The sequence below is a fragment of the Bos mutus genome, chromosome 3 (genome assembly GCF_027580195.1).
Source record: "Bos mutus isolate GX-2022 chromosome 3, NWIPB_WYAK_1.1, whole genome shotgun sequence".
NCBI classification, from domain to species: Eukaryota; Metazoa; Chordata; class Mammalia; order Artiodactyla; family Bovidae; genus Bos; species Bos mutus.
Genome location: NC_091619.1, coordinates 114811753 through 114834663, shown reverse-complemented (window position 1 = coordinate 114834663; position 22911 = coordinate 114811753). Strand labels below are relative to the sequence as shown.

The 22911-nt window shown below is 49.6% G+C and overlaps 1 protein-coding gene across 5 annotated transcripts in view; it reads left to right on the top strand.

The window, feature by feature from the left end:
* The first annotated feature begins 4390 nt into the window (after nt 1–4390).
* The window catches only part of RAB17 (RAB17, member RAS oncogene family), a 45469-nt gene continuing 26948 nt past the window's right edge, over nt 4391–22911 (top strand). For 3 of the 5 annotated variants that reach the window (XM_070368554.1, XM_070368553.1, XM_070368550.1), the window contains exon 1: nt 4391–4546. In XM_070368554.1, coding sequence (XP_070224655.1) covers nt 4529–4546 — 18 coding nt within the window. In that variant the 5' untranslated portion in view covers nt 4391–4528. Of the gene's footprint in view, nt 4547–18418; nt 18901–22911 lie in introns of those variants that run through there. The other 2 variants (XM_070368552.1, XM_005906814.3) reach the window with 2 other exon arrangements.

The following is a 22911-nucleotide window of genomic DNA, read 5'->3' as shown; positions in this document are numbered from 1 at the left end:
ATCTTGATTCCAGCTTGTGTTTCTTCCAGTCCAGCATTTCTCACGATATACTCTGCATATAAGTTAAATAAGCAGGGTGGCAATATACAGCCTTGACGTACTCCTTTTCCTATTTGGAACCAGTCTGTTGTTCCATGTCCAGTTCTAACTGTTGCTTCCTGACCTGCATACAGATTTCTCAAGAGGCAGGTCAGGTGGTCTGGTATTCCCATCTCTTGAAGAATTTTCCACAGTTTATTGTGATCCACACAGTCAAAGGCTTTGGCATAATCAATAAAGCAGAAATAGATGTTTTTCTGGAATTCTCTTGCCTTTTCCATGATCCAGCGGATGTTGGCAATTTGATCTCTGGTTCCTCTGCCTTTTCTAAAACCAGCTTGAACATCAGGAAGTTCACGGTTCACGTTTTGGTGAAGCCTGGCTTGGAGAAGTTGGAGCATGACTTTACTAGCGTGTGAGATGATTGCATCTGTGCAATCTGCATGCACATCTACACACATGTCCATTGCATGCACACTACTGTGTATAAATTATACAATTTTTCAAAAAGTACTTAAAAATGAGGATGAAGTTCTTCTTTGAAGGTCTGTTGGGTAAAACTCTGGGCTCCCAGTGCAGGGCACCCGAGTTAGATCCCTGCTTGGGGAAACTAGATCCCACATGGGTGGGGCACCTGAGGGTCCTCCTGCCACAACTAAGAAGTTCATGTGCTGCAGTGAAGACCCCCGGGGCCGCAGCTAAGACCCCGTTCAGCCAAAATAATAAACAGGTAAGTATATTTTTAAAAAGTGATGATGAGATGAAACCGATGGAAACATAAGGAGGCAACAGGAGAGAGCACTGGCCCCCTCTGAGCATCGTATTAGACTTGTGGTTATAGTGTAATGACTTTTGAAAGCCCGTAACCTGACACACGGCTGACCACACATCACCTCCTCCAGGATGAGGAGGCCTGGACACACAGATGCCGTGAAGGGGTGTTTGGTGTCAGCCTGTTTGACCCCCGTCTCCTGGGAGTGTCAGGAGGTTGGGGTGGTCATTTGTGGTGGGGTCTCAGATAGCCGTTGGCCTGCTGCTTTGCTGCAGAAGGACCACGGGTAGCGCGGGACATGGAAACAGAGGTGATCTTCCCGCCATCCAGTTCAGCCCACTGTGGCAGTTCTGAAAGGAATCCCCAAGCTCACTTCTTTTCTTTGCCTCCTGCCAGCTCATCAGGTGTCCTGTGGTCCTGTCTCCCTGTGAGCTTGTCTGTCCTCGTGGTCACTGAGCATCTGTAAGCTGGAGGGCGGGGCCAGGGAAACCCTGGCTGTGTCTGATCTGCCGTGTTTCCTGTCTGGTACTGCAAGGTGATCTGAGTTGTGGGCTGGTTCCTGTGGCGTGTTTGACAGTTTGTATACATCTGTGCCTCTGGTGAGGCTTTTTCTTTTCTGGTTTGCAGCCAAGTTTATTTCTTTAATGGAAGCATATGGCAACCCTGGGCTTCCCAGGTGGCAAGAGTAGTAAAGAATCCACCTGTCAATGCAGGAGACATAAGAGACGTGGGTTCGATCCCTGGGTCAGGAAGATCCCTGGAGGAGGAAGTGGCAACCCAGTATTCTTGCCTGGAGAATCCCATGGACAAAGGAGCCTGGTGGGCTGTGGTCCACAGGGTCGAAAAGACTCGGACGCGTCTGAAGCAACTGAGCATACATAGTTGATCTACAATATTGGATTAGTTTCAGGCACACGACATAGTGATTCAGTGTTTTTATAGGTTACACTCCATTTAAAGTTATATTGGCTCTACACTCCTTGCTGTACAACATATCCTCGTAGCTTTTCTTTGGTGAGTGTGGGGTCTGGCCCCGAGGTCACAGGGGCAAGGCCATGCACCAAGGCTTCAGAAGCAGAGCCCGGAGCCAAGGTCACCTCTGAAGCTGACTGAGCCCCATTATAACCACTGCCAGATCCTCACCAGCAGGCTTCCTGAACCTAAATTCGGCAAAAACGCCCACCTCAGGGATCACCATACAGTCCCCTAACCAATCACCTAATGCCAACCTTCTGGCAAGAATTTCCTTTGTTTTGAGGCTATAAAAATTGGCTACAAACCCACAAAAAGTGTTGCTTCTCCCTGGCCTGTTAGAAGGTCGGCCCACTGTACTTGGTACGCCCTGATTATCTCTGCTCTTTGTTCTTAATAAACTCACCCCCTTCTGAAATACTGTATCGGGAGATTCTTTTCCAACCTGCAGGGATGGCAGGGCAGGGAGGCAACCTGAGTAGGAGGTCACTGGTTTCTCCAGCCCTCACAGGGACCGGTCAGCAAATGGAGATTTCCCCCTTGAGGAATCGCTGTTATCTATGAGCAAACAGCGTCCTTATCAGCTGCTCAACACCACTCCTCCCAGGCGGGGACTGAATCACATGTTTCAGGTCTTTCTCAGTATTTTAGGAAGATGCTCACTGTATTTTTGGCAGTAGCTTTGCAGAGCGCTCTGTGTGCTGAATTTGCCAATTTTAAAATAGCACAAACATTTCCCCATGTTTTGGTTCTACTGAAGAGAGCGCCGAAGACTTTCTCCTGAGAAGTTCACTGGAAATTTTTTCTACATTAAGATAGCGCCGAACAATTGAGACCAGCCTGGCGCGGCCTGAGCTTTGCCTCGTGTGACTGTCTACCGTGACAGCGCCCAAGGGTTCTGGGCTGAGATGAAGCGCTCAGTGCCAGCACTCAGGCTATTTTAGGAACATAATAGAAAAATAGTTCGCCACTTACTCATTTGCAGTCTGTGCTCAAGTTGGAGCTCTTGATATCCATACTCCCAGACAAAGAGCAGTTTGTAAAATTTGTTACAAGCAGTGTCTAAAATTCAGCTTTGCCTCAAGCAGAACAAAGGTTATATGGTTTTCTTCTTGGGAAACATTTTTTTTTTTTTTGGGTTTGTTTATTCACAGTAAAATCTAATCACTATGCAAGTTAGCATCACTGGGATGATTAAATGAAATCACAACTCATGCCAAGTGCCCGGCAGAGCACAGCCCACTGGAAATGTACATTAGCACATCTACTATATGCAAGGCGGTCAGGGAGAAAGAACGATGAGCAAGAGCCGGTTCCTGTCCCCCATGGGTCTCAAGGCAGCAAACTGAGGCCTAGACTGGCTCTGCTCCAGCGGAGCTTCTCGCTGGGAAAATCAGGAAGGAGTGGCACAGTCCTGTGGATGCACCAGACTTGTTCCCACAGGGAGAAGTGGTAACCTCAGAAAGCCCAGGCAGCAAGGCGATGAGCTGCAGCCTTGCATTTACACGGGCATCACGGCCATAGCGGGCTTCCCTAGAGGCTCAGACAGTACAGCATCCGCCTGCAATGTGGGAGACCTGGGTTCAATCCCTGGGTTGGGAAGATCTCCTGGAGAAGGAAATGGCACCCCACTCCAGTACTCTTGCCTGGAGAATCCCATGCACAGAGGAGCCTGGTAGGCCATAGTGCATGGGGTTGCAAAGAGTCGAACACAACTGAGCGACTTCACTTTTTAGTCCACAGCCACAGTTTCACTGCCCAAAGGGCACAAGTGTTAAGCCCCAAAGGGTAGCAGGATGCGGTATCCCAAAATATGCCTTTTTGGTGTGAGGCTTATTCTGAGCTGATTGTTTTGAGAAATGGCAGACACAGGCTTCCCAGGTGGCTCAGCGGTAAAAAAAATCCGCCTGCCAATGCAGGAGATGCAAGAGATGCAGGTTTGATCCCTGAGTTCAGAAGAACCCCTGGAGGAGGAAATGGCAACCCACTCCAGGATTCTTGCCTGGAGAATCCCATGGACAGAGGAGCCTGGCGGGCTACAGTCCATGGGGTCGCAAAGAGTCAGACTGCGCGCACATATATGCAAACACAGGAAAAGCCCAGCAAACAGAGTAGAAGCTGCCCTCCTCCTTTCTTAAAATACTTAGATTGCTTAATTTTTTAAATATTTATTTTTATTTTTTTGGCTGCACCAGGCCTTAGTCGCAGTGTGTGGGATTGTCAGTTGTGGCGTGTAAACTCCTGACTGTGTCATGTGGGATCTAGTTCCCTGACCAGGGATTGAACCTGGGGCCCCTGCATTGGGAGCGGGGTTTATGTTCCTAAACTTCAGTTTGCTTTTCTCTTGTTACTCTGTCTTTTATTTCAGAGATTTTAGCCAAGAACTGGGAAGGGTAGAGAGAAAACTGTGTTTTCTCTCCTGCAGCCATCTGTCTCTCTCCAGGGAAACCCTCATCCTATTACACTGAGAAGGGGACTCAGGACCTTTGCTTGGCCCCAGACCTTAACTGTTGACCAAAGCCACTGTCTGTCCTGACAGGACAGAGATGAGCTGCCTGCTCCCAGGAGGAGGGCCTCTGGCCTTGAGGAAGAGGAGGACGTGGGAGGCAGGGACAGGGCTGAGGTTGGGCTGGGGCCAGTCCCAGAAGGACGGACGGACAGCCTCCAGAACAAGCCCAGATAAGGGGACAAAGACATGTCTGTGCGTGGCTGAGAGGGAGCAAAGACGAGGCCGACAGGGCCACCATGCACAGGTCTGCTCGTGTGAGTATAAGTGTGTATATGTTTGTGTGTGTGTTCGTGTAAAGTACATTCCTAACTCTCTGCTTCCCAGTCTTGAGCAAGACCTTGCTTTTGTCTGATGGTTGATAAATGTAGGGAAACCATCCATTCAGATTGCTGCAACATATTCAATGCTCGGATGATTCCGTTCCTAAAGGAAATGGGGTGTTCATCACTCACTGATTCCTTCATTCACGTGGCCCTTTCGTTCTGTGCGAGGCCTCGCCTCAGATGAAAAGCCGGACTTTGTTTTTGTGGTTTTCGTTCACCCGCTGGTCACTCGCTCACTCACCAGTTCAGTGAGTATTCCTGAGCGTCCCCTGGGAACAAGGCGAGTGGGCCTCCTCCACGCTTTGGAAGCGTCTGGGGTGAAGCCTTTTCTGGTGTCCTCGAGATGTCCTCTCTCACGTTCGATAGCAGCATTTCCTGTGCTTTTTGCGGCTTCCCAGTTTCCATTCTTGCTGCAAAGAATCTCCCTGCAGACTTGCCCCCCCTTTCAGGTCCTGGGAAGGCGACTTGCACTCTGCTGTGCTTGAGGAGGACCGCTGTGTCCTCAGGCCATAGGACTTAGGGAGAAGGGTCCCCTACAGCACACCTGGAGAAGGGAGCCAGGGTCCAATCAGACGCGTCTTCACGAGCGTGACCCTCCAGGCTGGCGGCTCCTCAGTGCACCAGGTGCACGGTTCTGGGTGGGTGAGGGTGGGCGCCGCGTGTTTCTGATGATTCTGAGTGTCTTTCGTACTCCCGGGCGCTGACCCGTATACTCTTACTGTGCAGCTGACACGAATCTTTTAATGTTTATATTGGTGCTGAGTTTGTGAAGTTTTCTTTGGCATTCCTCATTCCGCAGTAAGCTCCCTGAGGGCATTTCTAGGGGCCCTTGTAGGTCTTGGCACAGTTCTGGGGACATGGGATGGGTTCTGAGAGGCGCCGAGTGGAGGATAAGTTTTGAGATCTATTTTGTAAGAGAAAGGATGTGTCTGCTCCATCTCGTGCTGGTCAGACCGCTCTCGGGAGTGTGGTCTGGCTCTGGGAAGAAATGTGGATTGGACACAGACACAGCATCCAGAAGGGCAACCGGGAGGCCTGGGTGCTGCTGGGGAGCTGAGCAGAGTGGACCGTGGTGGCACTGAGGGCCGGGGGGCAGGCGTGGGTGCAGGTCACAGGGCAAGCGGAGGAAGAGGCTTCTCGGCGTCAGGTCCCAAGAGAGGCTGGGGACCTCGTGGCAGATGCAGAGAGCCTCAGACTAACCTCCTGCCAGAGAGACCCCTGAGGAGGGCTAGCTTCAAGCTGGGCAGGTTTCCCCCCACGTCCATTTCCTGGACCACTAATTCCAGAACATGCTAACAGGTAGTCTGTGAAAATGTGTCTGGGCTCCAGCAAATGGGGAGCTGATTTCAATAAACCTGAACAGCTTGCAATGTGGGGGCTTCTGTGTACACATGCGCCTTGACTCTCCGAGAAGGGATCACAAGGAACCATCACTTCAGATCCATCTGACCTCAGACCTTGTCCTGGAAACACATCACACATCGAGAATCCACAGAGCCCACTTTGGAGATAACAGAGAACAGTGTGTCTGATAAGACCGAGGCCAAGGGCCCTTCTGGCTGTGAGATTGCAACAGGGAGGATCATCCACTGAGCTGGGTGCTTTACTGGAGCTTTGCGTGGCTGCCCTGTCCACTCAGGCTCTAACAGAACACCGCAGATTGGGTGACTTACGAACAATAGCGATTTACTCCTCACTGTCCTGGTGGCTGGGAAGGCCAAGATCATGGGCAGTTTCAGTGTCTGGTGGGGTCTGCTTCCTGGTTCACTGTGCGCTCTCAGGGTGGAGGCGATGGGAGATCTCTCTGCAGTCCCTTTTACAAGAACCCGAATCCTATTTGTAAGGGCTCTGCCCTCATCACCTATTCCCTTCCCAAAGACCCCACTTCTAAAATGATCACATTGAGGGTTAGGCTTCAACATGTGAATTTTTTTGGGGTACAAATATTTTAAAAACTTAAGATTATGGCATCCAGTCCCATCATTTCATGGCAAGTAGAAGGGGAAAAGATGGAAGCAGTGAGAGACTTTATTTTCGTGGGCTCCAAAATCACTGCGAATGGTGACTGCAGCCATGAAACTAAAAGACACTTGCTCCTTGGAAGGAAAGCTATAACAAACGTAGACAGCATATTAAAAAGCAGAGACATCACTTTGCCAACAAAGTTGCATATAGTCAAAGCTATGGTTTTTCCAGCAGTCATGTAGGGATGTGGGAGTTGGACCATTAAGAAGACTGAACACTGAAGAACTGATGCTTTTGAACTGTGGTGCTGGAGAAGATTCTTGAGAGTCCCTTGGACTGCAAGGAGATCAAACCAGTCAATCCTCAAGGAAATCAACTCTGAATATTCATTGGAAGGACTGATGCTGAAGCTGAAGTTCCAATTCTTTGGCCACCTGATGTGAAGAACTGACTCGTTTGAAAAGACCCTGATGCTGGGAAAGATTGAAGGCAGGAGGAACAGGGGACAACAGAGGATGACATGGTTGGATGGCATCACCAACTCAGTGGACATGAACTTGGGCAAACTCTGGGAGATGGTGATGGACAGGGAAGCCTGTTGTGCTGCAGTCCACGGGGCTGCAACGAGTCAGACAGGACTGAACGTCTGAACAACAGCAAGAAGCATTCAGTCCATCAAAGTGGCTTTCTGAACAACCTGGAATCAGGATGCATTTTAGGTATATCTACCCTGAGGAACTGAAACAATACAAGACAGATTGGTTTTGAGTTCTGGAGTTTGTAGGCAGTTTAATGATAATTATTAAAGTAACAGGCATCGCTCTACAGGGAACCCACGTGGCTCAGGATGCTCCCTTCTGCTCAGAGCTTCCTCTTTCCACCATGTTTGTCATGGTCCCCCCACCTCCTCCCACCTCCCCCCACCTCCTCCAGCTTCCTCAGCAGCTGATGGGCTGTGGGTGACTGTATGGGAAGTCAGGGTTGGGGCAGGGGCGGGACTGATGGCCAGGCAGGGCTGCTCCCTTGTCAGTACCAGAACCATGGGCTGCTGTGAGTGCTGAAAGGCAGAGCAGCAAACAAGAGATGGGGGACACACAGAGGACCCCTGAAGCAGACAGCTCGTCCCTTCCAGGGCTGGCTGCCCTCTGTTTTGTCAGACATGAGTAGATGTCTAACAAAATCCTTTTACTCCAGTAAGCTTGAGTTGGTTTGGTGACTTGCAACCAAAAGAATGTTTTCAAAGTCTCCTAGTGAGTGACTGCCATTTCAGGCTCCATTCTGGGTCTTGTCCACACCTGACATTTTTGTACTCACAACTTCACATGGCTAAGGTCCAAATTTATTCATCGTTTACAGATGAAGTGGGGTTCAGAGAGGCCATGTGACCTGCGAAGGTCACACAGCCAGCAAAGCTCAGAGCAATCTCCAAAACCCAGTCCGTCTGACACCACGGCCATGGCTCAGCCTCTCTCTGCACTTGCCAGCTGTACTCTTCTCTCTGCAGTGGGGAGGGCAGGGTAGGGGCCCGGTGGGCCCCAGAATGGCCCCTAGGGGGAGCAGGTGATGGGGGTTCCAGCTTCAGGCAAGAGCCCCATTGCTCTGAGGGTTCCCCGGGATGGCATCCTGTCTGCAGAGTGGGTGGAGGGGGCTGGGTGTCCGTGAGGAGCCCCACCCCGGCTGGGGGGGTGGGAAGCTGATCTCCAGGTGAGGACTCCTGCCTGGTCTCCGGGCTCTGCACCCACAGGTGACTGCCGAGGTCCAGCCCCGGCTGATCCAGGGTATTCGAAGGGGAGACGGTGTTGGCAACTATTTAAATATTCATCAAAGATATAAAGAGTAATAGAATGAGGATAGCTCAGCAGAAAAATTCAGTGGAGAAAAGAGGCTGAGTAGCTTGGTTTACGCGGAAAATCAACATAACCTGTGACACCAGGTTAGCTCTGACCACGGAGGCCACAGGCGACCTCTCGAATAGCAGAAGGTGCCCCACCTTAGACACCTTCTCAAATGGGTCTTAGAAGCCCAGGCAAATAAATGGTCACAGAGGACCTCCGCACTCCAGATGGAGACTCAGCTGGAAATAGAGAAGAATGACATGGGGAGACCAAGCTTTGGTGAGCAAGGCCCGTAGCTTTATTTTCAACAGGGGCTTTTATACCCTAAGTTACACATAGAGGATAATAGGGGATGTGAAATTATGCAAAGTCAGCAGTCTTTGATCCTTATCAAAAACCAGGGTTTCTTTCCTGCAAATTTATTGCATACAAATGGTTTAGGTGATTTACATCATCTTCTGGCCAGAAGGCCTATTAACATTTTATGACTCTTGACAAAGGTTTGTCAACCGTAAGACTTATTTTCTCTAAGAGTAATTATTCTAAGGTTTGGCGCCATCCTCCGAAGGTGTTAGATAAAATTTCATTCCTATAGGGCAGAGGTGCAGCGGGTTTACAACAAAGGAAAGAATTTATTACCTTAAGGGTCTAAAGTTGCTAGCACCAAGGCCACTACTTATTTTTTCTACATACCAACTATATTAATTAATACACATTCAAGGATAAATACAGGGGATGTGAAAACTTGGCAGCAAGCATTGGCTCATCAATGAAATCCTTTACTAGTTTTATTCTGACAGTTTCTAACTCTCTGAGAGGCTCTAAGCTATTTGAATATCTTAAGCTTCCCGTGCCTCTGGAGGCTGGGAGACTGTAAACAATCGTATGCATAGCTGTAGGAGCCCGGGTAAACTTGTCAGGCAAGTTAGAGAGCCATCTGAGGGGTCTGGATTTAAACACTCCTAATTGCTCAGGAACTTTATTAATTGGAGCTGTAAGTTAACTCTGTCAGAGAGAGTGAGATGGTGGTGGGGGACAGCCCCCAGTAAAGTCAGAGATGAGAGCACAAAGCAATAAAGTAGGCAGACTCTGGTTTTTTTTTGGGGGGGTAGATGCTCGAGAATATCCAGGGGGACTCCTGAGGCTCGATCCCGCCTTTGCATATGCCGGGCCTCCTTCCTCATGACCTTTGTCATGAGTGGAGTGCCTCTCGCAGGCTCCCGGCAGGTGACTACACCCTCTCAGCCCCTCGTTCCTGGGCTGCACCTCCCCCATCGCCACTGCCCCGCCTCTCCCCCGCCCCCTCCCCGCCTCCACCCCCTTCTTACCACCCCCACTTCCACCCCCCACCCCCCTCACCCCCGCCCAGGCCCAGTCCAGCAGGGCAGGGACACTGTGTTGCCAATCCTTCAGTTGTGAAGTGTGACAAGGACGCCAGCCACAGGGAATTCTGACCACACAGCAGGTCTCACAGGAGCTAGACTGAAGCGATTCGAGACTCTGCAGTCCTGGGGACCAGATTGTAATCCGCCACCCCTCTAGAGGGCCACCGCTGTCACAGCCCCACGGGCCCGTTCCGTCTCTCTGTCTGCCTTCTTGGTTCCCGCTGTCGTGGCCAAACGCTTAACCAGAGAAGCTAACTGTCCCAGTCCTCGGAACTAACAGGCGACATGCGCGTGTCCCCAGCATCACCTCTGCTGGGGAGACCCTGTGCACAGCGCCTGCCGCCTGGGGCCCAGGCGGGGCTCCAGAGTGTGCCCTGTGCAGACATTCAGGGCTGTGCCCAGGAGGGCCCCGGACTCGGGCTGGTGCTCTGTGTGGGTCTACTAACCTCCCAAAGGGCATAGGTTGGTCTAAGTTCTGTACTAGTGTCCTGGGAGAGATGTGACAAGTCACCACAGCCTGGAGGGCTTAAACCAACAGGCGTGTGTAGTCTCGTGGTCCTGGAGGCTTGGAAGTCAAGGTGTGGGTGGAGTTGGTCCCTTCTCGAAGCTCTGAGGGCATCCACGCCTCTGTCCTGGCTTCCAGGGGTTACTGGAAGCCCGTGGTGTTTCTTGGATGTGAATCTGGGGGACACTCTTCAGTCATGTGGAGTCCAAAGGCCTCCTCTTGGTTCAGGAACCCCCAAATGACCAGACCTGAGACAAATGCCCTAGCTGCTCCTCACAGAGACAGATCTACACAGAAGCAAGTGGGTTGACCTTCTCATGAGTATTTATGACATCCATGGTATCATGAGTTGAATTGTGTCCCCCCAGAACTTGCATGTTGAAGTCCTAAGCTCCAGCCCCCGAAATGTGACTGTATTTGGAGTTCAGTTCAGTCACTCAGTGATATCTGACTTTTTGTGACCCCACAGACTGCAGCATGCCAGGCTTCCCTGTCCATCACCAACTCCCAGAGCTTGTTCAAACCCATGTCCATTGAGTCGGTGATGCCATCCAACCATCTCATCCTCTGTCGTCCCTTTCTCCTCCCGCCTTCAATCTTTCCCAGCATAGAGTCTTTTCAATGAGTCTGTTCTTTGCATCAGGTGGCCAAAGTATTGGAGTTTCAGCTTCAGCATCAGCCCTTCCAAATTGGAGAGAGGGTCTTTACAGAGGTCTTCAAATTGCAGTGAGGCCATTAGGGTGGGGCCTGGTCCCATATGACTGGTGCGCTTATCAAAAGGGAAGGGTGGACACAGACACACTCTCACGGGGAGAACCCTTGTGAAGATAAAGGCAGAGGTGGAGGTGGTGCTTTTATGAGGTGAAGAGTGGCGAAGGCTACAGCAAACCCCGCAAAGCAGGGCAGAGGTTTCAAGCAGCTTCTTTCTCTCAGCTGCAGAGGGAACCACATGCCCACACAATGTCTGGAGGGAGAAAGTGCTGTTTCTCCACTTTTTAAGGAGATGGGTTTTCCATACATCTGGATCTTCCCATAGTCCTGCCTGGTTCCCTCTGAACATCACCGAGAGCATCCCTGGCTGGGTCCCCCTCGCCACCTACTCCCTTGTCCCGGCTGAGGATGTGGACACAGCGGTCTGCAGCCTCTGTGGTGGTCATGCCACCCAAGGCTTCTCTGGTGTGGACCGTGATCCCTGCAATGAGCCTCGGGGCTTGGGAGGGTCTGGGTGTGTGGTTGCTGGGGGAGGTCTACTCCACAGCTTCTTCCTTAGGGAGGGCAGCCAGGGAATCTCAGCGGAAGCTGAGGAACCACTGGGAAAGGAGGAAATCCAATGGTCTGTGGCTCAGACAACTCTTAGATTTAAGTACCCCACGTCTCAGTCTCAGAAGTTTATCTAAATCGAGCTGAAGTCCCCCCTCCTGCCCTTGTCCCAGTTTCACATTTCCCCAAGGCTGCCTCGTGTGCCCCACGGCCGGCCAGGCAGGAGGCTGAGTAATTTCACTGTCAGCATGAAGTGTAGCTAAAAGTAGCCGATGAGCTCAAGAACTGAATCATTTCCTCAGTTCTGCCCTCTGGATTCTAGGTGCTTTCTGCATGTGGAGCTGCAGCTGAGACAAAGGCCGTATTATCATCAAGCCCATTGAGAAGCATTCCCAGTTTGTCTTCCAGAAAAACAAACATTCTCAGTAGCAGTTTCTAGAAGTGTCTCGACTCTCCTTAAGTGAAGGAGCCTGTGTGTGGAGCCAAGCTCCCAACTGATAAATTGATGTTGAAACCAGCTTTGCATATCTGGGGATAAATCCCACTTGGTCATGGTGTACAATTCTTTCTATACTTTGTTGGAGGATTTGATTTGAGAATATTTTGTTGAATATTTTTGCATCCATGTTCAAAAGAGTTATTGGTCTGTAGTTTTCTTTTTTAAAAAAATTAATTAATTTATTTTAATTGGAGGCTAATTACTTTACAATATTGTAGTGGTTTTTGCCATACATTGACATGAATCAGCCCTGGGTGTACATGTAGTTTTCTTATAATGTCTTTGGTTTTGGTATTAGGATAATGCTGGCCCCATAGGATGCATTAGGAAGTATTTCCTCTGATTCTATCCTCTGAAAGAGATTGTAGAAAACTGGTGTAATTTATTTCTTAAATGTTTGGTAGAATTTACAAGTGAACCCATTTGGGCCTGGAGCTTTCTGTTTTGGAAGATTATTAATTATGGATGCAATTTTTAAAATAATAAATATAGGTCTATTCAGATTGTCTATTTCTTCTTGTGTGAGTTTTGGCAAATCGTGTCTTTCAAGGAATTGGTCCTTTTCATCTAGGTTACCAAATCTGTGGGCAAAGAGTTGTTCATAGCAGCATTTTATTATTGTTTAATGCCCATGGGATCTGAACTATGTCCTTATTTTCATTTCCAATATTAGTAATTTGTTTCTTCTTTCCATTTTTCTTAGCCCAGCTAGAAGTTTATTAATTTTATCAATCTTTTAAAAAAACCAGCTTTTGGTTTCTTTGACTTTTTCTATTGAATTCTTATTTTTAATTGCATTGACTTCTATTCTAATTCTTGTCAATTTTTCTTCTATCTTTGGATTTAATTTGTTCTTTTTCTAGTTTCCTAAGGAGGAAACTTAAGGTTATTGATTTTAGATCTTCTTTTCTAATATATATATTCAATACTATAAATTTTCCTCTAAGCACTGCTTTTACCACATCCCACAATTTTGATAAGTTGTGTTTTCATTTTTAGTTAAAAATATTTTCAAATTTCTCTTGAGGGTTCTTCTTTGACTCGTGTTTTTTACAAGTGTGTTGTTTAATCTTCATAAATTCAGGGATTTTCCAGTTATCTTTCTGTTATTGATTTCTAGTGTAATTCCACTGTGGTCAGAGAGCAGACATTGTATAATTTCTATCATTTTAAATCTGTTAAGGTGTGTCTTATGGCCAAGAAAGTGGTCTGTCTTAGTGAATGTTCCACGTGAGCTTGAGAAATGTGTGTTTGCTGTCGTTGAATGGAGAGATGAAATCTTGAAAAACAAGGGAGCCCCCAAACATTGTACACTAATGCTCCTCAAATCCATAGCGGTCCCCTCAAGAGCTCATGCACAGGTGAGGTTGCCAGAAGCCCAGAGGAAGGCAATGCCTGAAGGTTTAAAGAGCTGAGCAGTGATTTTCACTGCCACCCACTCACTTCAGGGAACAGTGAGTTTGAAGTCTAATTTCTGCTGTGTAGAGGGGCCTGGTGGACCCTTCAGACTTTCCACTGAAGTCTCAAAAGGTCTTGAGCTTAGGAGCAAAGACTGTGTCCCAGAACTAAGGTTCACCTTAGGACTGAAGGCAAACAAAAGCAGTTTCCACCCCAAAAAAGTGTAAAGCACACTTTCCGAAATTTAAAGAGGACCCACCAGTAATTTAACTGCCTTCTAGAATCAACTCAACACTTTTCACAGGGAAAGAATCCAGAGTCTCAGCAACACACCGTTCACAATGTCTGACACACAGTGATTCCCAGACATACGGAGAATCAGGAAAATGTGACCTGTGGTGAAGAAAAACACAGAAAAGTCAGTCAACAGACCCACAAACCAGAACTGGTGAATAAGGAGCTTAAAATGCTACGATAAATGAAATAGACAATCTATAGGGAAAGGTGCACATCATGAGGAGAGAAGTGGCAAATTTCAGGAGAGATTTAGAGATGCTAAAACAGAACCAAATGGAAATCATAGAACTGAAACATATAATAAGGTACTTAAAAAAACAGTAAAGAAGAGAGACGTTAAAGGTACTTCATTAAATCAAAAGGAGAAGGACAGAGGAACAGAGAGAACAAATAGAAAACAAACAAGATGGTAGAAAAGAGAAAGCGAAAGCTGCTTGGATGTGTCTGACTCTTTGTGACCCCAAGGACTATGTAGTCTATGGATTCTCCAGGCCAGAATACTGGAATGGGTAGCCTTTCCTTCTCCAGGGCATCTTCCTAACCCAGGGATCAAACCCAGGTTTCCCACATTGCGGGCAGATTCTAACTGTATCAACAATTGTATTAATGGTAAATAGGCCAGAGACTAAATTGGAAGGCAGACAGGATGAAAAAGTTAACACTCAACTCTGTATACTGTTTACAAGAGACACACAATAAGCATAAAGGCAGGCTGAAAATTAAAGTGTGGAAGAGATAATATTGGCTCATTTGCCCTGGTGGTGGGTGGGGGGGGTGGTCCTTACCCATTTCCTTCCTGTCCAGTCGCATACCTTGCAGCCAAGAGAAGGAAGGGCTTTCTGAGCTCCAGGAATACTGTGTGCACATTGTGAGGGCCTGGAACTGTGCCCTGGGGAGCGCCAGTGAGTGCAGGTCACCGTGAGGGCCTGGAACTGTGCCCTGGGGGGCGCCAGTGAGTGCAGGGCCTGCAGTGGGTGACCCCATGAGGCTGGCCTGGAGAGATGCCCCGTGGATGAAGACAGTTCTTCATTTATCAAGCCTTTTTGTGTCTCCGCCTTCCCTGGTGACTCAGCTGGTAAAGAATCTGCCTACAGTGCGGGAGACCTGGGTTCGATCCCTGGATTGGGAAGATCCCTTGGAGAAGGGAAAGGCTACCCACTCCAGTATTCTGGCCTGGAGAATTCCATGGACCATATAGTCCATGGGGTCGAAGAGAGTTGGACACGACTGAGCAACTTTCACTTTCACTTTCTTGCGTCTCCAACCACACTGCCTCCTGGCCTGGGTGCACACACTGGTTCGCTTTGCTGGGGGGTAGGGGTACCGGCCAGCTCAGAGGCCTGCGGGGAGGTAGGCTTGGGGCTACTGGGGAATTCTCAGGATCTGGAAGTCGGGGGTGACACAGGTTTTAAGTAGTTGTGTCCCTTGGCCCCATGGACTCTTCCTCTGTGACAGCAGGCTGGAAGAAGCCCAGCAGAAGGCCCTTGGGGAGTGACCCACAAGCTGGGGTTGCTGAGGATAGGGGTGAAATCAAAGATTTCAAGTTAAGGGCTTAGCAGAGGGCCTGGTGAATAGTAGGTGCTCAGTAAAAAGAAGCCTCGTTGGTTTGTGGTCTTCTAGTCTTTGTGGAATTGGACAAGGCTTCTCCCCACTCACCCTGCCACCCACTGCAGGCCCTGCACTCACTAGCGCCCCCTAGGGCACAGTTCCAGGCCCTCACGATGTGCGCACAGTACTCCTGGAGCTCAGAAAGCACTTCCTTCTCTCGGCTGCAAGTTTCTCATCCATCTGTCCATCCATGTGTCCATATTTCCTCCTGCAGATACCCTTTCCGCTTCACTCTGGTCAAGCGAGGGGCTCTCCTCTGCCTGCGCCCTCTGCCCCTCTTGGACCTGGTCTGAGCCAGGGCGGCCTCTCTCTGGATGCCTCCCTCCTCCCGTCCTGCAGTCCCGGGCGCCCCGGGGCAGCACTTTGCTTCATCTGCGCCTCTCCCCTCTGCTCTGCCCAGCCTGGCAGGCGGCCACGCGCCGAACTGATTGTTGAGCTGAGGAATTTAACTTAGTGCTCAGAAACCCCTGTTGGAATTTTCCATTGAGATAAGCGAGGGTGAAGGTTTCAAGGTGAGGCTGGAGGTCATGCCTGCTTATCTCAAGGTCCTTAGGAGGTAAGAACAGCCTGGAAGATCTGTGTCTCAGATCTCTAACACTATGAGGTTGATTCTTGCCTAGAGCCCTCCCAGGAGGCTCCACGGAAGAATGGGAGCCTCGTCTCCCCTGCAGATGTCTAGAGCAGGTCACTAGGCACGTCTACCAGAAAGCAGTGTGGATGATCTGGGCCCCAGGGTCCTTTTGCAAGGAGCAGGGGCTGGGGCGGGCAGTTGGCAGTGTTTGCTACAAGCCCTGAAAACTTCAAAAATCTCAGAAATGTTTATTCAGAAGAGGGTCAGGCATTTGCCAAGTGACCCCAGGAGGACATGAAGGCAGAAAGTTACAAAAAGCTGATGTTTGAACCATCTCAGGATGTCGAATCCTAAAATCTAGAATCCACATGGATATTTGAGCAGAGACTGGAAAATCAGTGGGCAGTGCTAATGGTGTGTTCTTCAGCCAGTGGGTGCTTAGGCCAGATGGTCCCCAGGGCCCCTTCAACTCCAAAATCCTGTAGTTTTGCATATTTTTTGAAAGGGGAATGTGCCCATGCATGCCTGTATCTGTGGCCTGATTAATCGGCGTGGCAGAAAATTTTCCCTGGTTAATGTCCATACAGGAAAGTTGATAAATGCAAAGAGAGAAAGTTAAAAGTTTGTATGGCCATATAAAAATAACATTAATTAAAAAAAATAACATTAATTATGGTCACATAAGTAAATTTGTTGGGCTTCCCAGGTGCGATAAGAATCCACCTTCAATGCAGGAGATGAGAGTTCAATCCCTGGGTCAGGAAGATCCCCTGGAGACAGGCATGGCAACCCACTCCAGAATTCTTGCCTGGAGAATCCCATGGACAGAGGGGCCTGGAGGGCTATAGTCCATGGGGTCGCATAGAGTCAGACATGACAAGCAACTGAAAACACATGCGTACAATTGCTTATGTACAAGTTTTGACTAATTTCCACCACAAGCAGTGATGACTGGCCTACAGGTCTCAGCGAGGTTAGCGGTCAGAAGGTCTGTGTTCTAAGTCTCCACCTGCCTACCAAGGACTTTACTTGTGCCCAGGCCTGACTCCCCACACCCTCACCGGAAGGCCTCCCCTGGTTTAAGTGTGGCTTCTGGGGGCTGAGATCAAGTCACAGAGGCCAGAGGTGAAGGGAGATCTGGAGCCGTCTGATCCAACGCCTCACCTTAGAGATGAGGAATCGGCCGTCGAGAGGGGGAGTGACTTGCCGAGGTCTATGTGTGAGGAACCTACAGGTTTCAGGGAAAAGACCCACTGAGATGACAGCCGTGCAGGGTGACCCCAAGACCACAGAAGCGATGAGCCCCCAGGCCCTCCTGAGCATGTGAGTCTTGACCTCTCATGGCCTTTTGAGGTGAGAACAGGTCAGTTGTTTGGGGCTGGCCTGAGTCCAGGCCCCGGGGGTGGTTCTCCGACACCCGCCAGTGGTCACTCAACGTCACCTTGGGGGGTAGGGGTGCCCCACCCCCGTGTGCTTTGGCTCAAGTCCTGAGACAGCCAGGACTCTAGGTGGTTCCTGAGATTCCCACCCCAGGTGTCCACACCCCAGATACCCCCTCCCCTTGAGGGTGCTCAGGGCCTGGCCGCAATGATGGCACCCTTGAGATCAGGTTGCACTACATGGCAAGGTGAAGGCATTTTCACCGGTGGAACTAGGGCCCTCATCAACTGACTCTGAGTTAAGGAAAGGGAGATTGTGCCTGGTGGGCCTGGCCTGATCAGATGAGATGGGACGGGCGTCTGGAAGTCAGAGAGAGGTCCTGATGGCCTTGAGAAAGCAGTCATGTGTGAGAGGGCCTGGGGGTTCTGGCCAGGAGCCTTCTGTGGGGGCTTCTGAGAGGTGAGACTGGCCCTGACAGGGAGCTAGTAGCAAAAGGGGACCCCAGTTCTGCACTGGGAAAGACTGGATTCCACCAAGACTACATGAGCATGGGGGGACCTTGAGTTTCAGAAAGGACGGAACCTGGCCGGCATCTTAACCGCAGCCTGTGAGACCCTGGGCAGAGGACCCCGGAGGCGCCCAGGCTCCGCTCCTGACCCTTGGAATCTGTGAGGCTATAAATGTGTTCTGTAAGCCTCCGAGTTGAGAGTTGCTTGTTACACAGAGACAGACGGACACACAGGCCCTGAGCCCCCGTCCACCCAGAGGTGCTGTGTTGGCCCCACTCCAGGCTGCAGTGGGAGCACCATGGATTTGGGGCTGTTCTCTCTGCTCCTGAGCCAGTCACTGGGGGCTCTGGGGCCATAGGTCACAGAATTCTAAATGCAGTTTTATTTTATGTTGATCATTCGTGAGGCTTCCTCTGCTGGGAAACGGAAGCAGGGATTCTCCACGACTTCAGTCCCGTCCAGGAACTTGCTCCCCGCGGGCCTGGAAAGACACAGAGCCCCACCCCCACCCCCTCCCCTGGCGCTGGCTCCTGGCTGTTGGTGGCAGCCGTGAATTCTTCTGACCCAAATACTTCCTGCTCTTCTGGGCTACTAGTTTCATGCACAACAAAGAGCCCCACAGCTTGAGGAAGGCGCGGAGGGAAATAAATCTGCAGCGCAAAAATGAGACTCACAACAAAGCTGAGAAACTAGGCGGGAGCCGGCGGCCGGGGAGGAGCGGGACTTCCGGCAGGGGCAGGTGCTCCGGCAGGTGCTCAGAGGCTCCCGCAGCCCCCGCGCTAAGGGCCAGGCCCCCTGCCCCAGGTGATCACGTGACCACGGCGCACCTTGCCCCGGGAGCTTCTCTGGAAGGGAGGAGGCCTGACCTTGGGGAGGCTGCCTCTCACCTGTTTTCTGTCGGAGCCGAGCCTCTGCCCGGCCCGGCAAACGGCCACGCCCAGCCTGCCCGTGGAGGGAGCAGGCCTTCCCCGTGACCAGAAGTGGGGGGAAAGGGGGACCCAGGTCGGGGCCCTGGGGGACCCAGTGATGACCGGCTGTGAGGCTTGCTGGAAGTGACCGGGCCTGGGGAGCACGTGAGTCAGGGTTTAAACTCCTGAGTGGTTTGTAGTGTGTGTGTGTGTGTGTGTGTGTGTGTGTGTGAGTCTGTGTGCACATGTGTGTGTGTCTGTCGTGTGTATCAGTGTCTGGGTGCATGTGTGTGGATGTGTGTATATCTGTGTGTCATGTGGGTTTGCACCTCTGTGTCTCTGTGTCTGTGCCTGAGCCCCCGTGTACGGAATCAGAAGTGGAAACTGAGGGGCCAGGAGTGTGTACTCCTGAGCGCCAGAGGTGTCCTTGCTCGTCCCTGTGGTTTGCTGGGTCAGGGTTCCGGCAGGAGATTCCAGTGGAAAGAATCTCCTTTAATCTCTTTGTTATTGTTTAGCCACTGAATCCTGTCTAATTCTCTTGCGACTGCCATGGACTGTAGCCCGCCGAGCTCCTCGGTCCATGGGATTCTCCAGGCAAGAATACTGGAGTGGGTTGCTCTTTCCTTCTCCAGGGGATCTTGCCAACCCAGGGATGGAACCCATGTCTCTGCTTGGGAGGTGGGCCAGCAGGGCAGCTGGTTTAAAGAGTGGCCTCCGGGAAAATTCAGTTCAAATCTTGAATCCATTTCCAACGGATTTCGGATCAGGACACCGACTGTCCTCAGGGTAGACAGCTGCGCTGTAATCCTTGCGCGCTGGGCGGGGCCAGCCAGGGAGTAGGCCTTGGGCAGGCTGCAGACCGACCCTGGGGTGGCTCCTCCCCAGGAAGGCTGGTTTGGATTTCCCACCCTCTCCTTTCTCCCTCGGTGGAGGGATGTGAGCTTGTAAGAAAGAAAAGCCCCAAACTGCAAGGTTCGAGAGGGTGTCCCTATTGGCCTCAAGCATGAAAATGTCTCTGCATTTAGAGACTTCAGTCACCCCAGTTCAGTTTCTCAGTCGTGTCCGACTCTCTGCGACCCCACGGACTGCAGCACGCCAGGCTTCCCTGTCCATCACCCCATCTTCATGAAATTCCAGAGGCCGAGTCAGCAGTCACATTTTTGATTCTCTCCCTGAACAAAGGGCTCCAACCTTTGATTATCAAATGCTTATGACATGTAATCACACAAAAAAATCATACAGGAAAATGCTGACTGCAGTCTTATTTATTACAGAAAAAAAAAAAAAAAAGAAGAAAGCCAAGTAAACATCCGGTAACGGAAATAGTTCAGCAAACTGGAATCGTTGTAGGGATGTTATGTGGTCATTAAACACACACATGTCAAATGCATCTGTAACATATATAGCAATGTGGAAAACTACTCTTGATACAGCTTTTTTTTTTTTTTTAATGTTAAAACGATTGTAAGATTCTGAGAAACAAACTAGAAGAAAGTAGGCAACATCTTGTCCCTCGTGTAAAGGGAATGGGATTATGGGTAAAGAGATTTTTTCATGTTGACAATTATGTGTTTATGTTTATAGCAAAATAATATTTGTAGATAAAGAGGTGGGTTACCTGTATGTTTATTTATACTCCACCGAGTTTGGTTAATTCACACGTTTTGGACTAAAGATTTTCTTGACTTGAGTTTTATTAGTTTGTGCACATAAATAGAAAAGAAAACTCAAAGAGGTGTCTTTAAATACTTGAGAATGCCCTGTTGTCAGTGTGTTAGAAAGTTCTCTTTATGTAGAATTATAGCACAGATCAGTGGAATACCTGCTTCTCAGCAGGTGCCTTAGGTACTTAGCAAGAAGCAGGGCATTAGTGCGGGTGTCACAGAAGCTAGGGAGTCCATTCTCAAAAGCGTTGCTTTTTCTGAGCTTTATTGAGACACATTTGACATATAACATTGTCTATCTTTAAGGTTTGTTATGTGCTGACCGGATATATTTGCATATTGCAAAATGATAACCATCATAGCTGAGCCAACACCCCTACCACCTCACATAATGACTGTGTCTTTTTAAAATTTTCTTCTTTATTTATTTTAACTGGAGTATAATTGCTTCACGATGTGATACTGGTTTCTGATGTTGGTTTCAGCTATGTGTGTGCGTGTATGCCCTCCCTGTAGAGCCTCCCTCCCACTCACCCCCGTCCTGGCCCTCTCGTCATCACAGAGCTGAGCTCCCTGTGCTGGATAGCAGGTTCCCGCTAGCTGTCTGGCTCACACATGGTGTCAATATGTCGGGGCTACTCTCCCCGTTCATCCTCTCCTCTCCTTCCCTCACTCTTTCCATGTGTCTATTCTCTCCAGGGGGGGGTCTCTATTCCTGCCTTGGAAATAGCTTCATCCGTACCATTTTTCTAGACTTCACATATATGTGTTAATATATATTTGTTTTTCTCTTTTTGACTTACTTCACTCACTCTGTGTAACAGGTGCTGCTGCTGCTAAGTCGCTTCAGTCGTGTCTGACTCTGTGCGACCCCACAGACAGTAGCCCACCAGGCTCCCCCGTTCTTGGGATTCTCCAGGCAAGAACACTGGAGTGGGTTGCCATTTCCTTCTCAGATAACAGGCGCTAGGTCCATCCCTATCTCTACAAATGACCCTCTTTAGTTTCTTTTAATGGCCGAGTAATGTTCCATTGCATAGATGTACCAGGTGGGAACATTTAAGATCTCTCTCTCGGCAGTTTTCAAGTGTGTGATCAGTATCAGCTCTAATCATTATGCTATACTCGAGGTCCGCCCAAATTCGCGAATCTTACAGCTGAAGCTTGCACCCTTTGACCCTTATCTCTCCGTTTCTCCCACCCCAGCCACTGGTCACCACTGCGCTACAGTTTCCCCACATTTAGCCAAAGAACAGGTGGTTAATAAGCGAGGGCTTGCTACTGAGCTGACCGTCTTTAGGGTGGTGAGCTCAGGCTGGCGGCTCCCTGGCAGGCTCCTTGCACCAGCGGTTCTAGACGTGGACGGAACACAGGACCTGCTGCCTCTGTAAGTGGTTGAAATGAAGCTCATGCCTGGTGAATATGGTGTGGACATGAAGGCAGCCTGCTCTGGCTTTAAAAAAATTTTTTTCTTTTGAAAACAACTTTGTTTTATTGAAGCTGATCTACAATGTTGCATTCATTTCTTCTTTATAGTAGAGTACTTTAATTATATATGTGTGTGTGTATATCTATCTATATATATAGATATATAGATATATTCTTTCTCATACTCTTTCCGTCATGGTTTGTCCCAGGATAGCAAATATGATTCCCTGTGCTATACGGTAGGACCTTGTTGTTTATCCATCCTATATATACCAGTTGGCATCTGCTAATCCCAAACTCCCAGTCCATCCTTCCTCCTTGAGCCTGCTCTGACTTTGAATCCCAAATCTTTGTCTTAGGAAAGCTTCTCATCTCTCCATAAGGTGAGGTAACACCGGCCCTGGAGGTTTCTTGCTTGGCTTCAGCAGAAGCCTGTGTGCAGCTGAGCCGTGCAGGGCCCCGAGCCTGCCGCCCCTGCTCCTCGGTGGACATGGCCTGTCCTTTAGCCTTGGTGTCCTCCTCCCCTGCTGTCTTCTAGGGCAAGGGCTCCCTGCCCCACACAGAGAAGCCAACACTATGGCACTGGCTTTTGAGAAAAGACAGAGTTTTAATTCGAGGTTGACCAGAGAGGAGATAGGAGACAAGGCCCCCTTTCTGCAGTCCAGGGTTGGGGCCACATTTAAGGGGCTCGGGGAATTTTAAACTCAGAAGCTAACTAGTTCATCTTAGATCAGTCCATTTAAGTGTTCATTGGAAGGACTGATGTTGAAGCTGAAACTCCAATACTTTGGCCACCTGATGCGAAGAGCTGACTCATTGGAAAAGACCCTGATGCTGGTAAAGACTGATGGCAGGAGAAGGGGACGACAGAGGATGAGATGGTTGGATGGCATCACCGACTCGATGGACATGAGTTTGAGCAAACTCCGGGAGTTGGTGATGGACAGGGAGGCCTGGCATGCTGCGGCTCATGGGGTCACAAAGAGTCGGACACGACTGAGTGACTGAACTGAACTGAAACCAGTCTATATAAGTGACTTGCACAGCTGGAAGTTGTGTTTTCCTTATTAAAGAGCTTTTCACA